The following is an 18,516-nucleotide window of genomic DNA, read 5'->3' as shown; positions in this document are numbered from 1 at the left end:
GGAACAGGCGGGGGCAGATCCCGCGTGTCGCTGCCCGGTGCCGCTCCGCTGTGCCCCGGTTCCGCCGCGATGCCCAAGGCCCGGCGGGCGCGGGGCTCCGGCCCGGCCCCGGCGCTGCCCTTGGCCGAGCAGATCCTGCAGGACGCGGCCCCGCGGCTCCGGGCGCGGGAGAAGCGCGGCGCGGAGGAGCCGGGCGGGGATGGCGGCGGGGACGGGTTCGTGGACGCGCGGCTGTCCCGGCGCATCCTGGAGCAGGCGCGGCGGCAGCAGGAGGAGCTGGAGGCCGAGCACGGCCCCGGAGCGCCCGCAGCCCCCCGGCAGCGCAGCGCGGTTCTCGGTGAGCCCCCGGTGAAAAACGCCAATCACTTGTCTTTTTAAATTTTCAAAGTTTAATAGTAATAAAATGGTTATGAAAAATAGTAATACAATTAGAGTAATAATAATTTGGATAATTTGAATTGGGACAATATCAGACAATAGAGACTAAGAGTTATGCAGTCTTTGGGTACCTTTTGGGTCCGGGTACGTTTTTCTGGGAAGCACGAGCCCGAAAAAGGACACCCGTTAACAGAGGATTAATCCTTAAAAACAACAGCCTGTTGCATATTCATACACTTCATGCATGGTGCATAATTCCATTCAAACACAGGATTCTGTCTGGTCATCGTCAACTTCTTCCTCCGAATCCTAACAGCACCTTCGAGATGGGAAGAAGTTCGTTTCTTCTGATAAGAGGGCAATAAATTCTTTTTCTCTGAAAGATTTGGGTGTCCTGTGGCTGCTATCTCGCTGCAAGTCCTTTCTTTAAACAAAAAGTATCCTATATAGCATAGTCTCTGTTTTAACATTTTTTGTAACCTAAAACTATATTTAACACACTATTTAAGAGAATTAATACAGCATCACTTTCTAATACAACACATATAATATTCATTTGAATATTTGCCAAAAGCCAATCATAAAATCTGCATTTTTCACACCCTGGTGTGCCCCCGAGGGTGCACGGCCCCCCGAGGGTGGGCTGAGCCAGCTCTGCTCCCCGCAGGTCCCGCTCGGACTCGGAGGATGATGAGGAGTGGCCTTCGCTGGAGAAGGCGGCGGCGGCCGCGGGACGGAGCGGGGACTACGGCGGGGAGGTGGAGGTGGACCCCGAGGACGAGAAAGCCATCGAGATGTTCATGAACAAGAACCCGCCGCTGAGGTGAGCGCACCGGGCAGGGCCCGCCTCCCTGCACCGCCTGTGCCCCGTCCGGTGTGAGCCCCGTGCGACCCCCGAGTCACGCCTGGTCCTGTCTCAATCCCTGTCCCGTGTCAGCCCCCAGGTCACCCCCATCCCACGAGATGTGATCCCATCGTGTCACCTCCCTGCAACCCCCGATTCTCCCCCTGGTCCATGCACAGAGCCCAGCTCGCCCCCCTCCCTTGTCAGCCCCTGGCTCACCCCTGTCCCTGCCAGCCCTTTCTGGTCCCCCCTGTCCCCTGCCAGCCCCCCATGTCCCCTGCCATCCCTCCCGTGTCCCCCCTGACACTGTCCCTGCTGCCCCAGGCGCACGCTGGCCGACATCATCATGGAGAAGATCACGGAGAAGCAGACGGAGGTGGAGACGGCGCTGTCGGAGCTCTCGGGCTGCCCCATGCCCCAGCTCGACCCCCGTGTTCTGGAGGTCTACAGGGGTGTCAGAGAGGTGAGGATGGAACATCCAAACCCAGAGCCACCACCCTGAGGTGACAACGTGCTCTTGTCCCTGCTGTCACTTCCCCCAGTGACAGCCTGGCCCCTGTCCCTGTCTCTGAAGGTGCTGTCCAAGTACAGGAGTGGGAAGCTCCCCAAGGCGTTCAAAATCATTCCTGCCTTGTCCAACTGGGAGCAGATCCTCTACATCACTGAGCCAGAGACGTGGACAGCTGCTGCCATGTACCAGGCCACCAGGTAAGGTCACCTCAGGGACCCTCTGGCATGGCATTTTTGGGGTTTTTATTCCCATAACCAGAGCCAGATGTACAAAACACCAACCTGCCCATTTGGCCTCATTTCCTCACCCATCCCTTCACGCTTTGCTGATCCCAGGATATTTTCCTCCAACCTGAAGGAGAGGATGGCCCAGAGGTTCTACAACCTGGTGCTGCTGCCTCGGATCCGGGACGACATCGCCGAGTACAAGCGGCTCAACTTCCACCTGTACATGGCTCTGAAGAAGGCTCTGTTCAAACCAGCAGCCTGGTTCAAGGGTAGGGGTCCTCAGGGTCTCCTCTGGGGCTTGGCTGGCTCCCTGAGGGGCTGGGGGTGTCCAGGTGCTGCTGCAGGAGTGGGGGGTTCTCGGGGGAAGGGGCTGAGCCTGTGCATGGAGGTGGTTGGTGCCTGACTGTGGTGGTGCTCACAGGGGGCCCAGGACGAGGGAAGGGATGAGAATCTTGACTACTCCATGTTCAGAAAGCTGGTTTATTATTTTATGATATATATTATATTAAAAGTAAATGATGTATTAAAACTATACTAAAAGAATGGAAGAAGGGATTTCATCAGAAGGCTTGCAAGCAAGAAGAATGGAAACGAAAGTTTGTGTCTGACTGAGAGTCCAAGACAGCTGGGCTGTGATTGGCCATTAATTAGGAACAACCACATGAGACCAATCAAAGATGCACCTGTTGCGCTCCACAGCAGCAGATAATTATTGTTTTTCTTTTCCTCTGAGGCTTCTCAGCTTCTCAGGAGAAAAAATCCTAAGGAAAAGATTTTTCATGAAATGTGTCTGTGACACCTGACTGTTGCCATTCCCAGGGATCCTCATCCCCCTGTGTGAGTCTGGCACCTGCACGCTCAGGGAGGCCATCATCATCGGCAGCATCCTCAGCAAGTGCTCCATCCCCGTCCTGCACTCCAGGTGAGGCCCTGAGGGGCTGGGGAGGGAAAAGCTTTTCCTCCAGGGACCCTGGGAAACTCCTTGGATCCCCCCCTCAGCCTCTCCAGCCCCTCGGAGGTGGTGAGGGGTCACTCAGCTCCCTCTGGGGTTGAGGTTCAAGGCTCAGCTTTGTGCCTCAGTGCTCCACGGTGCAGTCCAGCTCCCCCTGACCCCTGTGGTCTTCCTCTGTCCCCATGGCTCCAGCCCCCGTGACTCTGTGCTCCATCCTTGGTCACTGTGGTCACTGCACCCTAGCCCCTCTTTTGTCCATTCCTTGGTCCCCATGACTTCAACCCAGCATCCCCTGACCTGTGCCCGTTCTTCTGTCCCCATGGCTCTGTCTCCTGTCCCCTCACTTCTCCTGTGTCCCTGTGGATCTGTGCCCTGGGTCTTCACCCCCTCCTGTGTCCCTGTGACTCTGTGTCCTGACTCTAAGCCCCTCCCTGGTCCTCGTGGCTCCATCCCCTGACCTCTCCTGTGTCCCTGTGGCTCCATCCCCTGACCCCTCACTGTGCCCATGTCCCCTGACCCCTCACTTTTCCTATGTCCCCATGTCCCTGTCCCATAACTCCTCAACTGTCCTGTGTCCCCCGTGTCCCCATCTCCTGACCTCTCACCGCTCCCATGTCCCCGTGTTCCTGTCCCCTCACCCCTCCTGTGTTCCTGTGACTCTGTCCTGACTCTGAGCCCTTCCCTGGACCCCATGGCTCCATCCCCTGAGCTGTCCCCTCACCTCTCCCATCCCCATGTCCTTGTCCCCTGACCCCTCACTTCTCCCATGACTCCATCCCCTGTCCCCTCTCCTCTCCCCTGTCCCTGTGTCCCACCCCCTGAGCTGTCCCTGTCCCTCCCTCAGTGCCGCCCTGCTGAAGCTGGCAGAGATGCAGTACAGCGGTGCCAACAGCATCTTCCTGCGCCTGCTCATCGACAAGAAATACGCGCTGCCCTTCCGCGTGCTGGACGCGCTGGTGTTCCACTTCCTGGCCTTCCGCTCGGAGCAGCGGCTCCTGCCCGTGCTGTGGCACCAGAGCCTGCTGGCCCTGGCCCAGCGCTACAAGGAGGACCTGTCCTCGGAGCAGAAGGAGGCTCTGCTGGAGCTGCTCAAGTTCCACAGCCACCCCCAGATCTCGCCCGAGATCCGCCGGGAGCTGATGAACTCTGGGACCAGGGACGTGGAGGGGGAGCAGCCGCCGGCCATGGAGTGAGCAGGGCAGGGCTGGAGCCTGGGATGCAGCTGGGAACCTGGAGCAGGAGCATCCCTGCTGGATCCTGCTGCTCTGAGCGGTCACTGGGACAGGCTGTGCCCACAGAGCTGGACTGTGCTGCTGTCAGTGCCACCCAGGACGGGGACACTTTGGCTTGTTCCTGCACTCAGAAATAAAACCAGAGCCGTGTCACTCAATCAGGGCTGGCTCTGCCCCACATGCTCCCAGCCTGTCCCTGTCCCCAGCAGCTGCTGGAGCTCCTTGCCCAGGGGATTTTCCCAAACAAAGCCCCCCAGGGTTTGCTTCCTGAAGCCACAGGGCCACCGTCCTCACCTGGCCATGAGCCACCTGCCTGGCGTGCTCCTGGCACTGTGCCCGAGTGCCACCTCTGCTGGCAAACCCAGGGGCGACTTTTCCACCAGGCTGCACTTCCCTGGGCCCTGCTGCCACTGTCGCTGCCAGGCCTGTGCCCTGCAGCTCTGGGCCACGGAGAGGAGCCCCTGCTGCACCCTGAGCTGTGCCCGGGGCAGCTGCCCCCTGTTGTCACCTCCGAGGTGCCCACACCCCTCAGCTTTTTCTGTGACTCGCTGATTTTATCTGATGTGAAAGAAGCCAGAGGCTGATGGGCACAGGAGGGAGCCTGGGCTGGCACAGAGCTCCTGGCGCTGTCCTGGCACCACCTGAGCTGCTCCCTCCAGCCTGCTGGGGAGAAGGTGCTGCCTCTGCTCCAGGGACACCTCACCTGCAGGAAGGTTTCAGCTCCACCACCACCCCTGAGTGTCCCCTCAGGGTCCTGCCTGTCCTCTCCCCACTCCATCCTGGGAAAAGCAAGGCTGGAGCTCCCAATGGATCCCCAGAACCAGGCAAAGATACAAGAACAGCACAGGGAAACCCTCGAGCCACCGTTTTTTGTGGTTTTTTTTTTTTTTTAAAATATTTTATTGCAACATCACAGGGTTCTCTGGCTCTCCCAGCAGTGAGACTCGTGCGAGTGAACACCAAACCAGTTTTACTCTTAAATTAAAAATACACTTTTAGATATACATATATATTTATATATATATTAAAAAAAAAAAAAGAAGAAACATTTCTTTTTGCACAGGCAGGCTCTGTCCCAGCCCTCCTGCTCGCAGGAGGCAGCGGCTCCGTGGCTTTCCGGACCAGGCAGGCTCGGGGAGGAGCAGCAGCCCCACCTTTTTCCGCCGGATTTTGGTGGGGCTGGTGCCATCCAAAAGGAAGATTTCGACCTCCTTTTCCACATCCCCCACGGGAGGACAACAGCCACATGTCCAGAGGTCCCCAGGGAGCAGCAGCAGATTCTGCCTCCCATCCCTGTGGAGTCTCTGGCTTCTCCTGGTTAATTCCACTCTGGATTTCTTATAGAAAAGCAGCATTAATTTTTTTTTTCCTTTTTTTTTTCTTTCTGTTTTACAAAAAATTTTTTTTAAAAACTAACAAGGATAAACAACAACAATACAAAAACGCAGTAATTGCTTTTCCAACTCATGTGCGCAGCAAAGTTTTCCACCCTCTCAGGAGGCAGCTCGGATCCACGTGGATTGAACACAGCTCCCTCCTGAGCACGATCTGAAATCCCTGCCTTGAAGAGTGGAGATGCATCCCAGACTATAGCAGCACATTCAAAGGTTTTCCTTAAATCCTAGTCTGATGCCTAAGCTACCAAAGGGCTCTGAGGAGAGTCTGCCACTGCCCAGGGAGCCAGGGAAGGGGCAAAGGGGGAAGGCACTTGTTTGGGAAGGAGAGGAGAGCAGCACCCAGGCCCCACCCTGAGGAATTCCAGCTCTCCTCCCTCCCCTTTCCCAGCAGTGAACAATAAATTAAGCAGCCGAGGGGGACCCTGAACTCCTCCCAAGGCACGGACGGGGAGCGCGTCCCCAAAATTCCCACATCCAACAGCAAAACCAAACAAGCCCCAGGGCTCCTCTCCAAGCAGAAGCAGCTGCACGACTTCCCCTGGAGCTGTGGGAATGTGGCACGAAGCAATCGGGACCGAGGGGCCACCAAGCAGCTGCTCCCCGAGCCCCACAGGAGCTGGGGGTGACGAGGGTTCGGCTCCTGGCGGGGCTGGCTCTGTGATTTTTGTCCCTCACGGGGCTGGAAGTGGCCGTGAGCAGCCCGGAGAGCCAGGGAACACCAACACAGAAACAATTCCAACTTCATCCGGGCTCCTGCCCCCCGTGCCCTGGCACCACCTGCAGCAGCTCCAGGTGCCCAGCCTGGGAGGAGAGCTGGGTGGGCAGGGGGGGTGCAGCGAGCTGGGGGTGTCCAGGTTGGGGCTGGAGCTCTGGCCAAGGGCGCTTGGTCACAGGTTGACGTCGGTGACGTCCGTGGGGGTGCTGGTGGGCTGGCTGCCCGCGTAGGGCACCGCCTTGGAGCTGAATTCCGGCTGGGATTGGGATGCCTGCTTCAGGCTCTCGGCTAAGGCAGCCTCGATCTGCTCCTGACAGGCCTTCAGGCAGTCCTGGAACAGGGAAACACAGCGTGGGCATCAGATCCTGCTCCTCCTCCTCCTCCTTTAGGAACACCTCTGACCCCCCAGTGTCTGCCCAGCACCAAAAGGAGATTTTCTCCATTTTTGTCCCTCCCCAGGAAAAGCCCCACGCTCTGGTTGTTCTCCCTGCTGACCCCTGCTCTGCAGGAATGTTGTGTCCAGCAGAGCTTCCCAAAGTCCTGGAGCCAGGGTGTGGCTCCAGCTGGGTGACAAGAGCAGGCCAAACGTCCCAGATCCCGCCGATGTGGCTGTCCTTGGGACATGGATCCCCTCTGGCTCCCCAGCCCAGCTTCCCCAGAGCTGGGCACAGGAATTCTGCTGGGGCAGCAGGAGCCTCCGTGACCCCAAACCCACCCTACACCACCTCCCACCCACGCTGGGAGAACCACCGAGCTTCTCACGAGGTTTTCACCCTCCTGTCCCCTCTGTGACACCCCCGGGGGAGCCAGAGCTGGGGGACACGCACAGGAACCTCGCCAGAAATGCAAACCCTGCTCTGGTTTTTCGCCCACGAGCTGTCAGCAGGAGGAAACTCCCCCTCGGACACCCCTGGGGGCGCAGCCCAGCCCGGTGACAGTTTGCACCTCACAGGGACATTGTCACACCCTGAAATCTCTTACCAGGAATCCGCCCGGCAGTTCTTAGAAACTGACAGAGGATGTGGCGAGCGAAAATAGCAACGCCCAGCTCCCCCTGCCCGGCTCCCCTTGCCCGGCTTCCCGTCAGTGCAGCCTCCTCCTGCCCCGGCCCTGCCTGGCCCTGAGTGCCAGGGGCACCTGGGCAGGGGCTGGGCATCACCTGGGCAGGGGCTGGGCATCCCTACAGACACCTGGGCAGGGGCTGGGCATCACCTGGGCAGGGGCTGTGCATCCCTACAGACACCTGGGCAGGGGCTGGGCATCCTCATGGGCACCTGGGCAGGGGCTGTGCATCCCTAGAGACACCTGGGCATCCTCATGGATACCTGGGCAGGGGCTGGGCACCGCTAGAGACAGCTGGGCAGGGGCTGGGCATCCCCTGGGACACCTGGGAAAGGGCTGGGGATCCCCATGGCATCTCCATGGGCACCTGGGCAGGGCCTGTGCATCGCCTGGGCAGGGGCTGGGCATCCTCATGGGCACCTGGGCATGCTCAGGGAGAAGCAGCAGCAGCAGCACCACAAATGAAGTAGCTGAGCCCAGGAGCTCTCCCAGGAACCCAAAAATTCTGTGTTCACATCCCAGGAGGAGCTGCCACGGCCCTGCCTGGGCTGGAGCTGTTTGTGAGGCACGCCACACCTGGGCAGGGGGCACAGCAGATGCTGGGGAGGGACAGGAGGGGACAGGAGGGTGCTGGGCTCCATTTCAGCTCCTGTCCCTCCACAGAGCCCTCCCTGCTTCCCACCTGTTCCCTGCACAGCCCCGGCCTCCCGGAGCAGGTTGGGAGCAGGTGGCTGCACTGATTCTCTCTTTTAAAAGGCCCCAGAGAACAAAAAAATTCCATCTGCACAAACAGAGCGGGAGCCTCCCCCCGGACAAAGGCACCGCACCCTGCCCCAGGTCCTGGCAGGGAACTGTAACTGACCTGGGCAGGGAGGAGATCAAAGGGGACAGGAAAAGCTCAGATTGGAGCCCCACAGGATCCCTGTGCCCCCTCTCCAAGGGCACCGAGGGGCTGCAGAACCCCCCAAAGCTGGAAGGTTTCATGTCCCAGCCCCCCTTTCCCCCCCAGCTGCAACCAGACACTGAGGGGAGCAGATGCTGAGCCTGGCGTGTCCCTGTGCCCGTCCCAGCCCGAGAACCCGATCCTGCCAACACCTGCCCGGGCAGGGAACAGATCCTGCCCTTTGTGTGCCATTCCAAAGGCTCGGAGCCCAGCCTGCCCTGCCCAGGCTGTGCTTGGCATCATCCCACAGCCCTTGGTTCTCCTCAAACCGGGGCAGCACCGTCTGAACAGCAAAATTCCACAGAATCCCAGAGCAGCTGGGGCTGGAAGGGCCCTCTGGAGTCCATCCCTGCATTCCAGGCTAACCAAAACCACGGCCAGACCACCCCAGGCTGACCATCACCATGGCCAGTCCATCCCAGGCTGACCATCACCACAGCCAGTCCATCCCAGGCTGACCATGACCACATCCAGATCATCCCAGGCTGACCATGACCACATCCAGACCATCCCAGGCTGACCATGACCACATCCAGTCCACCCCAGGCTGACCATCACCGTGGCCAGTCCATCCCAAGTTCTCCACTACCATGGCCAGTCCATCACCATGACCAGTCCATCCCCAGCTCTCCATCATCCCAGGCTGACCATCCCTCTGGCCAGTCCGTCCCAGTCTCTCCCTCACTATGACCAGACCATTCTGGGCTGACCATCCCAGGCTCTCCATCACCACGGCCACCTGGACCAGGTGCCACCAGGTGCCACAGGTGACGCATCCAGCTGGATCTGGAACATCTCCAGAGGCACAGAGCCCACACCTTCCCCATGTCCCACCCCGATGGAGTGGCAGGAAGGCTGCCACAGCTGTGCCAGCCCCGGTGCCACTCACAGCTCGGTGCCAGCCCCAGTGGCATGTGGGAATCTATAAAATCAGAAGGTTTTATTTTCACTCACCAGCTCGGTGCCCGTGGTCCTGGCCAGCAGCTCGGTGAGAGCCTCTCCGCTGCCGGGCAGCCCCAGGCCGTGCGCGGCGGCGCCGATGCTGCCCGTGGCGATCATGGACGGCGGGTACATCACAAAGGTGCAGTCTGCAGCCAGCACAGGGGGGAAAGGAGATGTTAGGGAGGGGGCAGATGGGGTTTGGGGTTGGGGTTTGCCCTGCAGGGCCCCACAGAGGGGTCTGTGCAGCGTGCGGTGGAGAATTGTCACAGAGGTATTTTATGAAAAATCTTTTTGTTAGGATTTTTCTGCTGAGAGGCCTCAGAAAGGAAATGTAAACAATGGTTATCTGCTGCTGTGGGATGCCACAGGTGAATCTTTGATTGGTCTCATGTGGTTGTTTTTAATAAATGGCCAATCACAGGTCCAGCTGTGCCGGGACTCTGAGCAGTCACAAGATTTTATTATCATTCCTTCCTTTCTCTATTCTTTAGTATAGTTTTAGTATAGCATAATGTAATATAGTATAATGTAATATAGTATGATAATATATGATATAATATAATATAGTATAGTATAATATGATATAATATATATATATGATATTATGTAATATAATGAAATATAATGTAATATATATAATATAATATAATATAATATAATATAATATAATATAATATAATATAATATAATATAATATAATATAATATAATATAATATAATATAATATGCATAATATAAAATATAATATAATAAAATATATATATATAATACTATATATGCATAATATAAATATAATATAATATACATAATATAAAATATAATATAGAAAAATTATCTTATACATTCTATTATGCATCATATCATAATATATTACATATAACATATAACATATAACATATAATATATAATATATACTATATAATATATAGTATATAATATATAATATATCATATATTATATATTATAATTAATATAATATAATGCAATGTAATATAATAGCATGTAATATAAAATATAATATACATTATATTATACTATATTATTTTATATTAATTATATTATGTTATGTTATGTTACATTACACTATCATAAAATAATAAATTTGCCTTCTAAGAACATGGAATCAGATTCTCAATTCCTCCTCCATCCTGGTGACCCCACCCGCGCTCCCACAGGCACACAGAGCCTGGCACACGTCCCTGCCTCTCCTGGCATCCAAGAGCCCCCAGGAGCACCACCCCACCTTGAACCTTGACTGCCAAGAAGCCCCCAAAACAGGCAGGGACCCATGCCAGGTGTGCCAGGAGCCCCCACCTGTGGCACAGAGGGCGATGAAGGTCTGCGCGTGCTTCTTCACCAGCTCCACCTTGTCGGCGGGCAGCGGCAGCCGGTGCAGGATGTGGGGCAGGAAATCGTTGGCAATCACCGACACCAGGTCCCACTTGAGCTTCTCCAGCACCAGCAGCTCCCAGCGCTGTGGGGAGAGCGAGGACAGCGCGTCACTGGCGGGCTCAGGAGGCTCCAGGGCCAGGGCAGGATAGGGGAGGGCAGAGGGGCTGTCCCTGTGCCACCATGCCAGCCCAGGAGGCTCCAGGGCCAGAGCAGGATGGGGAAGGGCTGTCCCTTGGGTTGTCCCCACGCTGTCCCCATGATGTCCCCGTGGCACAATTCCAGCCCAGGAGGTTCCATGGCCAGAAGGACAGGGAAGGGCAGAGGAGTTGTCCCCACGATGTCCCCATGGCACAATTCCAGCCCAGGAGGCTCCATGGCCAGAGCAGGACAGGGAAGGGCTGTCCCTTGGGTTGTCCCCGTGCTGTCCCCGTGATGTCCCCATGGCACAATTCCAGCCCAGGAGGTTCCATGGCCAGAAGGACAGGGAAGGGCAGAGGAGTTGTCCCCACGCTGTCCCCATGGCACAATTCCAGCCCAGGAGGTTCCAGGGCCAATGCAGGACAGGGAAGGGCAGAGGAGTTGTCCCCATGATGTCCCCATGGCACAATTCCAGCCCAGGAGGCTCCATGGCCAGGGCAGGACAGGGAAGGGCTGTCCCTTGGGTTGTCCCCGCGCTGTCCCCGTGGCACAATTCCAGCCCTGGGCTGTGTCCCTGCTGGGACAGGGGAACCCCCCAGGAGCTGCAGCTGGGGCTCCAGAGCCGCCCTGGGCTCAGGTCAGGCTCAGGTTCATTTCTGAGCAAAAATTCATTTCAGCACAAATCCCCTTTTCCCCCAAAATCCAGGATCCACCAGCACTGCCCAAGAGCTCCAGCACAGACAGCTTGGAGGAAGTGACAATTCTTTCCCAAGCTCAGATCTTCATTTTCCCCTTTTTTTTTTCTGGTTGTTGCCTCCCTTCCCTCCTTCCCCTTGCACAACAAACCCCGCCCTGGGTTGCTCAAAGGGGCAGAATTGCTCAACCTGCCCCAAAACCCACCCTGGGCACAATTTGTCACCCCATTGTCCCCTCAGGAGCCATTCCTGTCCCAAATTTGCTCTCCCCAAGCTCTGAGCAGCTGAACCCTCTCTCAGCCAGGCCAGAAAAGTCTTTATCAAAATAAAATAAAATAAAATAATAAAATAAAACAAAATAAAACAAAACAAAACAAAATAAAATAAAATAAAATAAATAAAATAAAACAAAACTAAATTAAAATTAAATAATATAACATAAAATAACATAAAATAATAAAACAAAATAACAAAATAAAATAATAAAATAAAACAAAATTAAATTAAAATAAAATAAAACTAAATTAAATTAAAATTAAAATTAAATTAAAATAAAATAATATAACATAAAATAACATAAAATAATAAAAGAAAATAACAAAATAAAATAATAAAATAAAATAAAAATTAAATTAAAATAAAATAAAACTAAATTAAATTAAAATTAAAATTAAATTAAAATAAAATAATATAACATAAAATAAGATAAAATAATAAAAGAAAATAACAAAATAAAATAACATAATAAAACAACAAAAAAAAATAAAAACATAAAATAAAATGAAATAAAATAACATAAAATAACACAATAAAATAAAACAACATAAAATAAAATAAAAACATAAAATAAAGTGAAATAAAATAACACAAAATAAAATAAAAAAACCAAAATAACAAGATAAAATAAAATAACAAAATAAAGTAACATAAAATGAAAACATAAAAATAAAATAACATAAAAATAATTACATAAAATAAAAACAACCAAAAAAAAACATAATAAAATAACTTAAAATAAAATAATAAAATAAAATAAATAAAATAAAAAAAAATTAAAATAAAATAAAGGAAAATAAAGAAAATAAGGAAAATAAAGAAAATAAGGAAAATAAAGAAAATAAGGAAAATAAAGAATTAAATTAAAAAATGAAGAATTAAATTTAAAAAAAACCAAAAAAATAACAACCCCAAGGTGGGTTAGAGAAGGGCCTGGACGGAAACCCAACTTCCTCCAAATGGATAAATCCCTCCTTGCATCATTTCCTTCTCCCCCAGAATAACTCCAGAGAGGTTCTGTGTCCTTTCTGAAGGGCTGAGCTGCTGCCAAGCGCCCCTGCCCGAGGAGGAGGAGGAGGAGGAGGAAGCCGAGCCCCGGGAATGTGAGCCAGCTTCCTGCTGGGATGGCCCCGGGCCACCAGGATGTCCCATTGTCCCCAGGCTGCTGAAGAAGCTCCCCTGGCCCTGCTCTCCCCTCCCTCTTCTTCCAGGGGGTTGGGAAAGAGCAGGGGATGAGCACAGAGCGGGAGGGAGCAGCTCTGGGCTGTGGAAATTCAGATTTGACTCCCTCAGGTCCCTCAGCCGGGACAAATCCTTCAGATCTCTGGATATTCCCTCCATTCTCCTCTTCCCTGGAGCAGGATGGTCCCAGAAAGGGTTGAAATCCATGGAAATTCAGGGAAGAGGATTCTCCATGGACAATTCAGATTTAACTCCCTCAGCCAGGGTGAATCCTTCCAGATCCCTGGATATTCCCTCCATTCCCTCTTTACTGGAGCAGGATGAGCTCCAAAAAGGGTTAAAATCCATGGAAATCCAGTAAATTTGATTTAACTCCCTCAGGTCCCTCAGCCAGGGCGAATCCTTCAGATCTCTGCATATTCTCCCTTTATTGGAGCAGGATGGTCCCAAAAAGGATTAAAACCCATGGAAATCCAATAACCTGGGTTTAAATCCCACAACCAGGATGAATCCTTCACAGATCCCTGGATATTCCCTCTTTACTGGAGGAGGATGAGCTCCAAGAAAGGTTAAAATCCATGGAAATTCAGGGAAGAGGACTCTCCATGGACAATTCAGATTTAACTCCCTCAGCCAGGGTGAATCCTTCACAGATCCCTGGGTATTTTCTCTTTACTGGAGCAGGATGTGCCCCAAAAAGGGTTGAAATCCATGGATTGAGCCCTGGGAATGAGGGGGAAGCTCCAGGGATGCAAATCCTCACCAAAAATCAGATTTAAACCTGCAGGGGCCACCAGGAGTGGCCGTGGGGTCCCTCAGGGATGGGGCACCCCATTGCTGCGGCCATCCCCATCCCTCATCAGCTAATTATGAGGGCTAATTAAGGCAATCTAATGACTTCAGCGTTCTGGAGGGGATTTTCCCCAGCCTTGGGAAAAAGCAGGTTGAGCTCAGAGCTCTGCAGTTCCCAGCAGGGCCCTCAGGTCACACCTGAGAGTTCTGGGGGTGCTGGGGCTCAGATCCCACCCCAAAACCACCCGAGCTGCTCAAGGGGGCGAGGAGTAACCCCAAAAAAAGGGTTTTTCTCCCATTTCCTCCCTGGTGGCTGAGGCTGAGCTCACAGGTTTGGATCTCAGGGCTTTTATCAGACACCGTCAGAAACTCTTGGCCTTTCCGAGCCTCAGAATGGAACTTTCTGGATGCAGGATGAGAAATGCAGGGGCAGAGCAGGAATTCCACCCATCCCCACCAGCCTGGAGCAGCCACTGAGCTCACAAACCCCTCACAGGCATTTTGCTGCTTCACTCTGCACCTAAAATCTGATTTTTCCAGCTGCTGTGGAAGTGAAATCTCCCACATTCACCCAGTTTCCCACATTCCCCAATCTCCCACATTCCCCCAATCTCCCACATTGCCCCAATTTCTGCAGCTGGGGGGAGGCAGAGCTGCCTGACCCTGAGCTTGGAGATGTCACTGGAGTGAAAACTCAGAGTGACAGCCCAGAGCTGGGACAGGAAACTTCCTCCACAACCAGGATGGGACAATTGAGGGGACAATTCTGCTGCTCTGCATGGGGAGGATGGAAAATCCTTCACCAAGGAGGGAAAAGCAGAGGGATGGGATCAGGACAGCAGGAACAGGAGATGCCAAGCAGAGCTGTGAGCCTTGGAGATGTCACTGGAGTGACAATTCAGAGTGACAGCTCAGAGCTGGGACAGGAAACTTCATCCACAGCCAGGAGGGGACAACTGAGGTGACAATTCTGCTGCCCATCATGGGTAGGATGGAAAATCCTTCACCAAGGAGGAGGGGAATGCAGAGGGATGGGATCAGGACAGCAGGATCAGGAGATGCCAAGCAGAGCTGTGAGCCTTGGAGATGTCACTGGAGTGACAATTCAGAGTGACAGCCCAGAGATGGGACAGGAAACTTCCATCCACAACCAGGAGGGAACAATTCTGCTGCTCTGCACGGGTAGGATGGAAAATCCTTCACCAAGGAGGAGGGGAAAGCAGAGGGATGGAATCAGGGGATGCCAGGAGGAGCTGGGCACTGGGATGTTCCCAGAGCTGTGAGTTTTGGAGATGTCACTGGAGTGAAAACTCAGAGTGACAGCTCGGTAGTGGCACAGGAAACTTCTATCCACAACTAGGAGGGGACAATTGAGGGGATAATTCTGCTGCTCTGCACGGGTAGGATGGAAAATCCTTCACCAAGGAGGAGGGGAATGCAGAGGGATGGGATCAGGACAGCAGGATCAGGAGATGCCAAGCAGAGCTGTGAGCCTTGGAGATGTCACTGGAGTGACAACTCAGAGTGACAGCTCAGAGCTGGGACAGGAAACTTCCTCCACAACCAGGAGGGAACAATTCTGCTGCTCTGCATGGAGAGGATGGAAAATCCTTCACCAAGGAGGAGGGAAAAGCAGAGGGATGGGATCAGGGGATGCCAGGAGGAGCTGGGCACTGGGAGGGAACACAGCGGTTACCAGCAGCTCCTCGGGGGTGATGGAGTTGTCGGTGTAGATGCAGAGCTTCTCCACGGTCAGGGGCATGGTTTCCCTGAGCTTGGAGGCCAGCAGCATGCACACAGCCCCCAGCAGCTGCAGGTGGTTCTTCTGCACGGCCACCGAGGCCAGGAAGCGATCCACGTAGTTCATGGCCAGAGGGAACACCTCCTCCTCACACTTCTGCTCCTCACACACCTGCCGCAGACAGCGGGGAGAAAAGGAAGTTTTGGTGAGGGGAGGGAGCCGAGCACGGCTTCAGAGCTGCTGCTTCACACTCGTCACGAGGAGCTGCAGGGTGGCGTCACCCTGAGGCTTCACCTTCCTGTGGGGAGCAGCTGCAGCTCCAAAGAGCACGTGGAGAAACCTGAATTTGCCCCAATTTGGCCCCGTTTCTGCTGTGCCCTGCTGGGGATATCCCATGCCAGCTGCCACCCCTGCCCTGGGCAGCTCTGGTGCTCCAAATTTCCTTTTTTTGGTGCATTTTTTGGCTGGAGGGTGGAGAGAAGGATCCAGGGCTGGCAATTCCACCTGGAACACGTGGATAAATCTGAATTTGCCCCATTTCTGCTGTGCCCTGCTGGGGATATCCCCTGCCAGCTGCCACCCTGCCCTGGGCAGCTCTGGTGCTCCAAATTTTCCTTTTTTTTTTGGTGCATTTTTTTGGCTGGAGGGTGGACAGAAGGATCCAGGGCTGGCAATTCCACCTGGAACACGTGGATAAATCTGAATTTGCCCCATTTCTGCTGTGCCCTGCTGGGGATGTCCCCTGCCAGCTGCCACCCCTGCCCTGGGCAGCTCGGGATGGAACAAATCCTTCAGAACCCTGGGTATTCCCTCTATACTGGAGCAGGATGTGCCCCAAAAAGGGTTGAAATGCATGGAAACCCAGGGATGAGGGCTCTCCATGCCCAGGGATCTCCCAGTGCCTCAGTTTCCTTCCCTCAGGTTGCTGGGGGGGTGGAGAGAAGGATCCAGGGCTGGCAATTCCACCTGGAATAAATCTGAATAAATTCCACGTGGATAAATCTGAATTTGCCCCGTTTCTGCTGTGCCCGGCTGGGGATATCCCCTGCCAGCTGCCACCCTGCCCTGGGCAGCTCTGGTGCTCCAAATTTCCTTTTTTTTGGTGCATTTTTTTGGCTGGAGAGAAGGATCCAGGGCCGGCAATTCCCCTCGGAGCTCTCCAGGGATGCGAGGAGAATGAATGGCAGCACCCAACCCAACCCCCAAATCCCCCAAATTCCCCTCCCTCAGCCACCAGCGGAGCCCAGCAGCTCCAAATTTCAGCGCCGTGCCTCTTATCTGCCCCCAGCACCGCAACACTTGTCACAGCGAGCTTCCTCCTTTCGACACCACCATAGCATCTATCGCGGTTTCTGCTCCTTCTGCAGCGAACGCCGCCCTGCTCCCGCTGCCAGCAGCGCCGGGGACAATGACACGCGGGTCGTGACATCCTCCAGTGGCACCTCGCTGCTTTTAGGGCTGCACAGGAGCCGCTCCCCAAAGCGGGGTTTACCCACCGAGCCTTCTTCAATTGCGGGAATAATGACAGCGGGGGGAGTGGGGGGAAACCCCTTTAAAATTGAAATATTCTGGATTTTTTGGAAGCGCTCCCCGCAGCACCGGCTGGGACAGGCAGGATCGAGCCCTGCGGAATTGTCATTTATTGGGACAGCACCAGGACATCCCCCCAAGCCCCGAACTCCACCCGCAGATTCATTTTTCATTTCGGCAGCGTTATTATTTCCCCCCGGGGGGCTGAGCTGAGCCCTGCCCGGAGCTTTTGGGGGGACAAATGCCAATTTTAGCACAGGAGAGCGAGTTTCACCCTCCATCCCCACCGGCACCACCGCTGTGCCCGGCACCCATCAGCGCCGGCTCGTCCCCCGCTTGTCCCCCCGGGTTTTTGGGGCAAACCCCGCAGCATTCCGGTACCTCCAGCATCCAGAAGGCCAACATCTTCCGCATGTAGGGCTGGATGTCCCTCTGCACGCACTGGAAGTAGGACACGCGGGGGCTGTAGCGCTCCTCCGTGCTCAGCAGGTTCTGCAGCACCCGCCGGTCCCCCAGCAGATGCGGGTCCCAGCCGGCGCGGGGGGCGCGGGCCGCGGATTCCACGCACAGCAGCTCCATGGGGGGGCGGGCAGGGGCTGCGGGGACGCGCAGGGGACGCGCAGGGGACGCGCAGGGGACGCGCAGGAGGCGCCGCGGGCACCGCCGGCTCCGCCGCGGGACGCCGGGAACTGGAGCCGCTCCCGCCCCGGCCCCGGCCCCCAGCGCCGCCGCGCGCCGGGGGGGGCGTGCCCGCGCCGCAGCCAATCACCGAGCGGTACCGCTGCGCCGCAGCCAATCACCGAGAGGTACCGCTGCGCCGCAGCCAATCACCGAGCAGCAACGCCGCGCCCGCCGAATTGGGGGCGTGGGTATAAGCGGTATTCACCAATCAGAGGGCTGAGCGCCGCGGAGGGGGCGGGGCCAGGGGGGCTCTGGCGGGACGGGCGCACGTGGGGCGCTGCTGCCATCTTGGGGGGGGGACACGGGGACAGACAGGGGGACAGACAGGCGGACAGACACGGGGACACTGCGCCACCCTCGCCAGTTCCCGCCGAATCCCCTTCATCTCCCCGCTCCGAGGCGTCTGGCAACCCCTGACACTTGAATTCCTTGTCCTGTAACTTTTTTCCCCTTTTTTCCCCCCCTTTTTTTTCCATTTTTTCTTGTTTTTTTTCGTTTTTTTCCCCTTTTTTTAGCACATTTTTTTCAAGGCTGTGGAAATAATCAGAAGTGCGCATGTTTGTAGCCTGCTGGCTTCCAAAATTCACCCTGGTGCGGCTCTGCGGGAGATAACAAGCGCGGGGAGAGCTGCCCAGATAAAGCGTCAGAAATCAGCATCTAAAATTCATATTTTATATATAAATTTTGTATTGTATATATAAAATTTATAATTAAAAATTATATATTTATAACCTCTATAAAATGTATGTGTTATAGATATAAATATATAAAATAAAAACATTTAATAGAAATTTATTTTCTATATAAAAATATATGAAGCAAAATATTTTTATATAAAAATAGATAAAATAAATAGATGAGAAAAATATAAAGTTTATCTATTTTA

General features: G+C 53.9%; 2 protein-coding genes across 3 annotated transcripts; one reads left to right on the top strand and one right to left on the bottom strand.

Annotated features, from left to right (window-relative positions):
• The first annotated feature begins 22 nt into the window (after positions 1-22).
• BYSL (bystin like) lies at positions 23-5,021 on the top strand. 2 transcript variants are annotated; one of them, XM_030965955.1, is made up of 7 exons: positions 23-337; positions 1,046-1,201; positions 1,547-1,685; positions 1,797-1,930; positions 2,069-2,229; positions 2,780-2,882; positions 3,757-5,021. In XM_030965955.1, exons 2-7 carry the CDS (start codon positions 1,173-1,175, stop codon positions 4,103-4,105), a joined length of 915 nt encoding a protein of 304 aa, XP_030821815.1. In that variant the 5' UTR covers positions 23-337; positions 1,046-1,172; the 3' UTR covers positions 4,106-5,021. The 2 variants fall into 2 exon arrangements, with proteins under 2 accessions (XP_030821815.1, XP_030821816.1); XM_030965956.1 differs by having other exon boundaries at positions 70-341; positions 1,031-1,201.
• A 186-nt stretch (positions 5,022-5,207) lies between these two features.
• On the bottom strand, positions 5,208-17,528 carry CCND3 (cyclin D3). The gene is made up of 5 exons (XM_030965954.1): positions 17,331-17,528; positions 15,375-15,590; positions 10,518-10,677; positions 9,216-9,349; positions 5,208-6,587 (listed from the first exon to the last, which is right to left on the bottom strand). The coding sequence occupies exons 1-5, from the start codon at positions 17,526-17,528 to the stop codon at positions 6,429-6,431; spliced, it is 867 nt and encodes a 288-aa protein (XP_030821814.1). The 3' UTR covers positions 5,208-6,428.
• Positions 17,529-18,516: the final 988 nt, after the last annotated feature.

The sequence above is a fragment of the Camarhynchus parvulus genome, chromosome 26, assembly GCF_901933205.1.
Source record: "Camarhynchus parvulus chromosome 26, STF_HiC, whole genome shotgun sequence".
Lineage (NCBI taxonomy): Eukaryota > Metazoa > Chordata > Aves > Passeriformes > Thraupidae > Camarhynchus > Camarhynchus parvulus.
The sequence above is the reverse complement of the archived record's forward strand: the minus strand, read 5'-3'. Positions and strand labels throughout refer to the sequence as shown.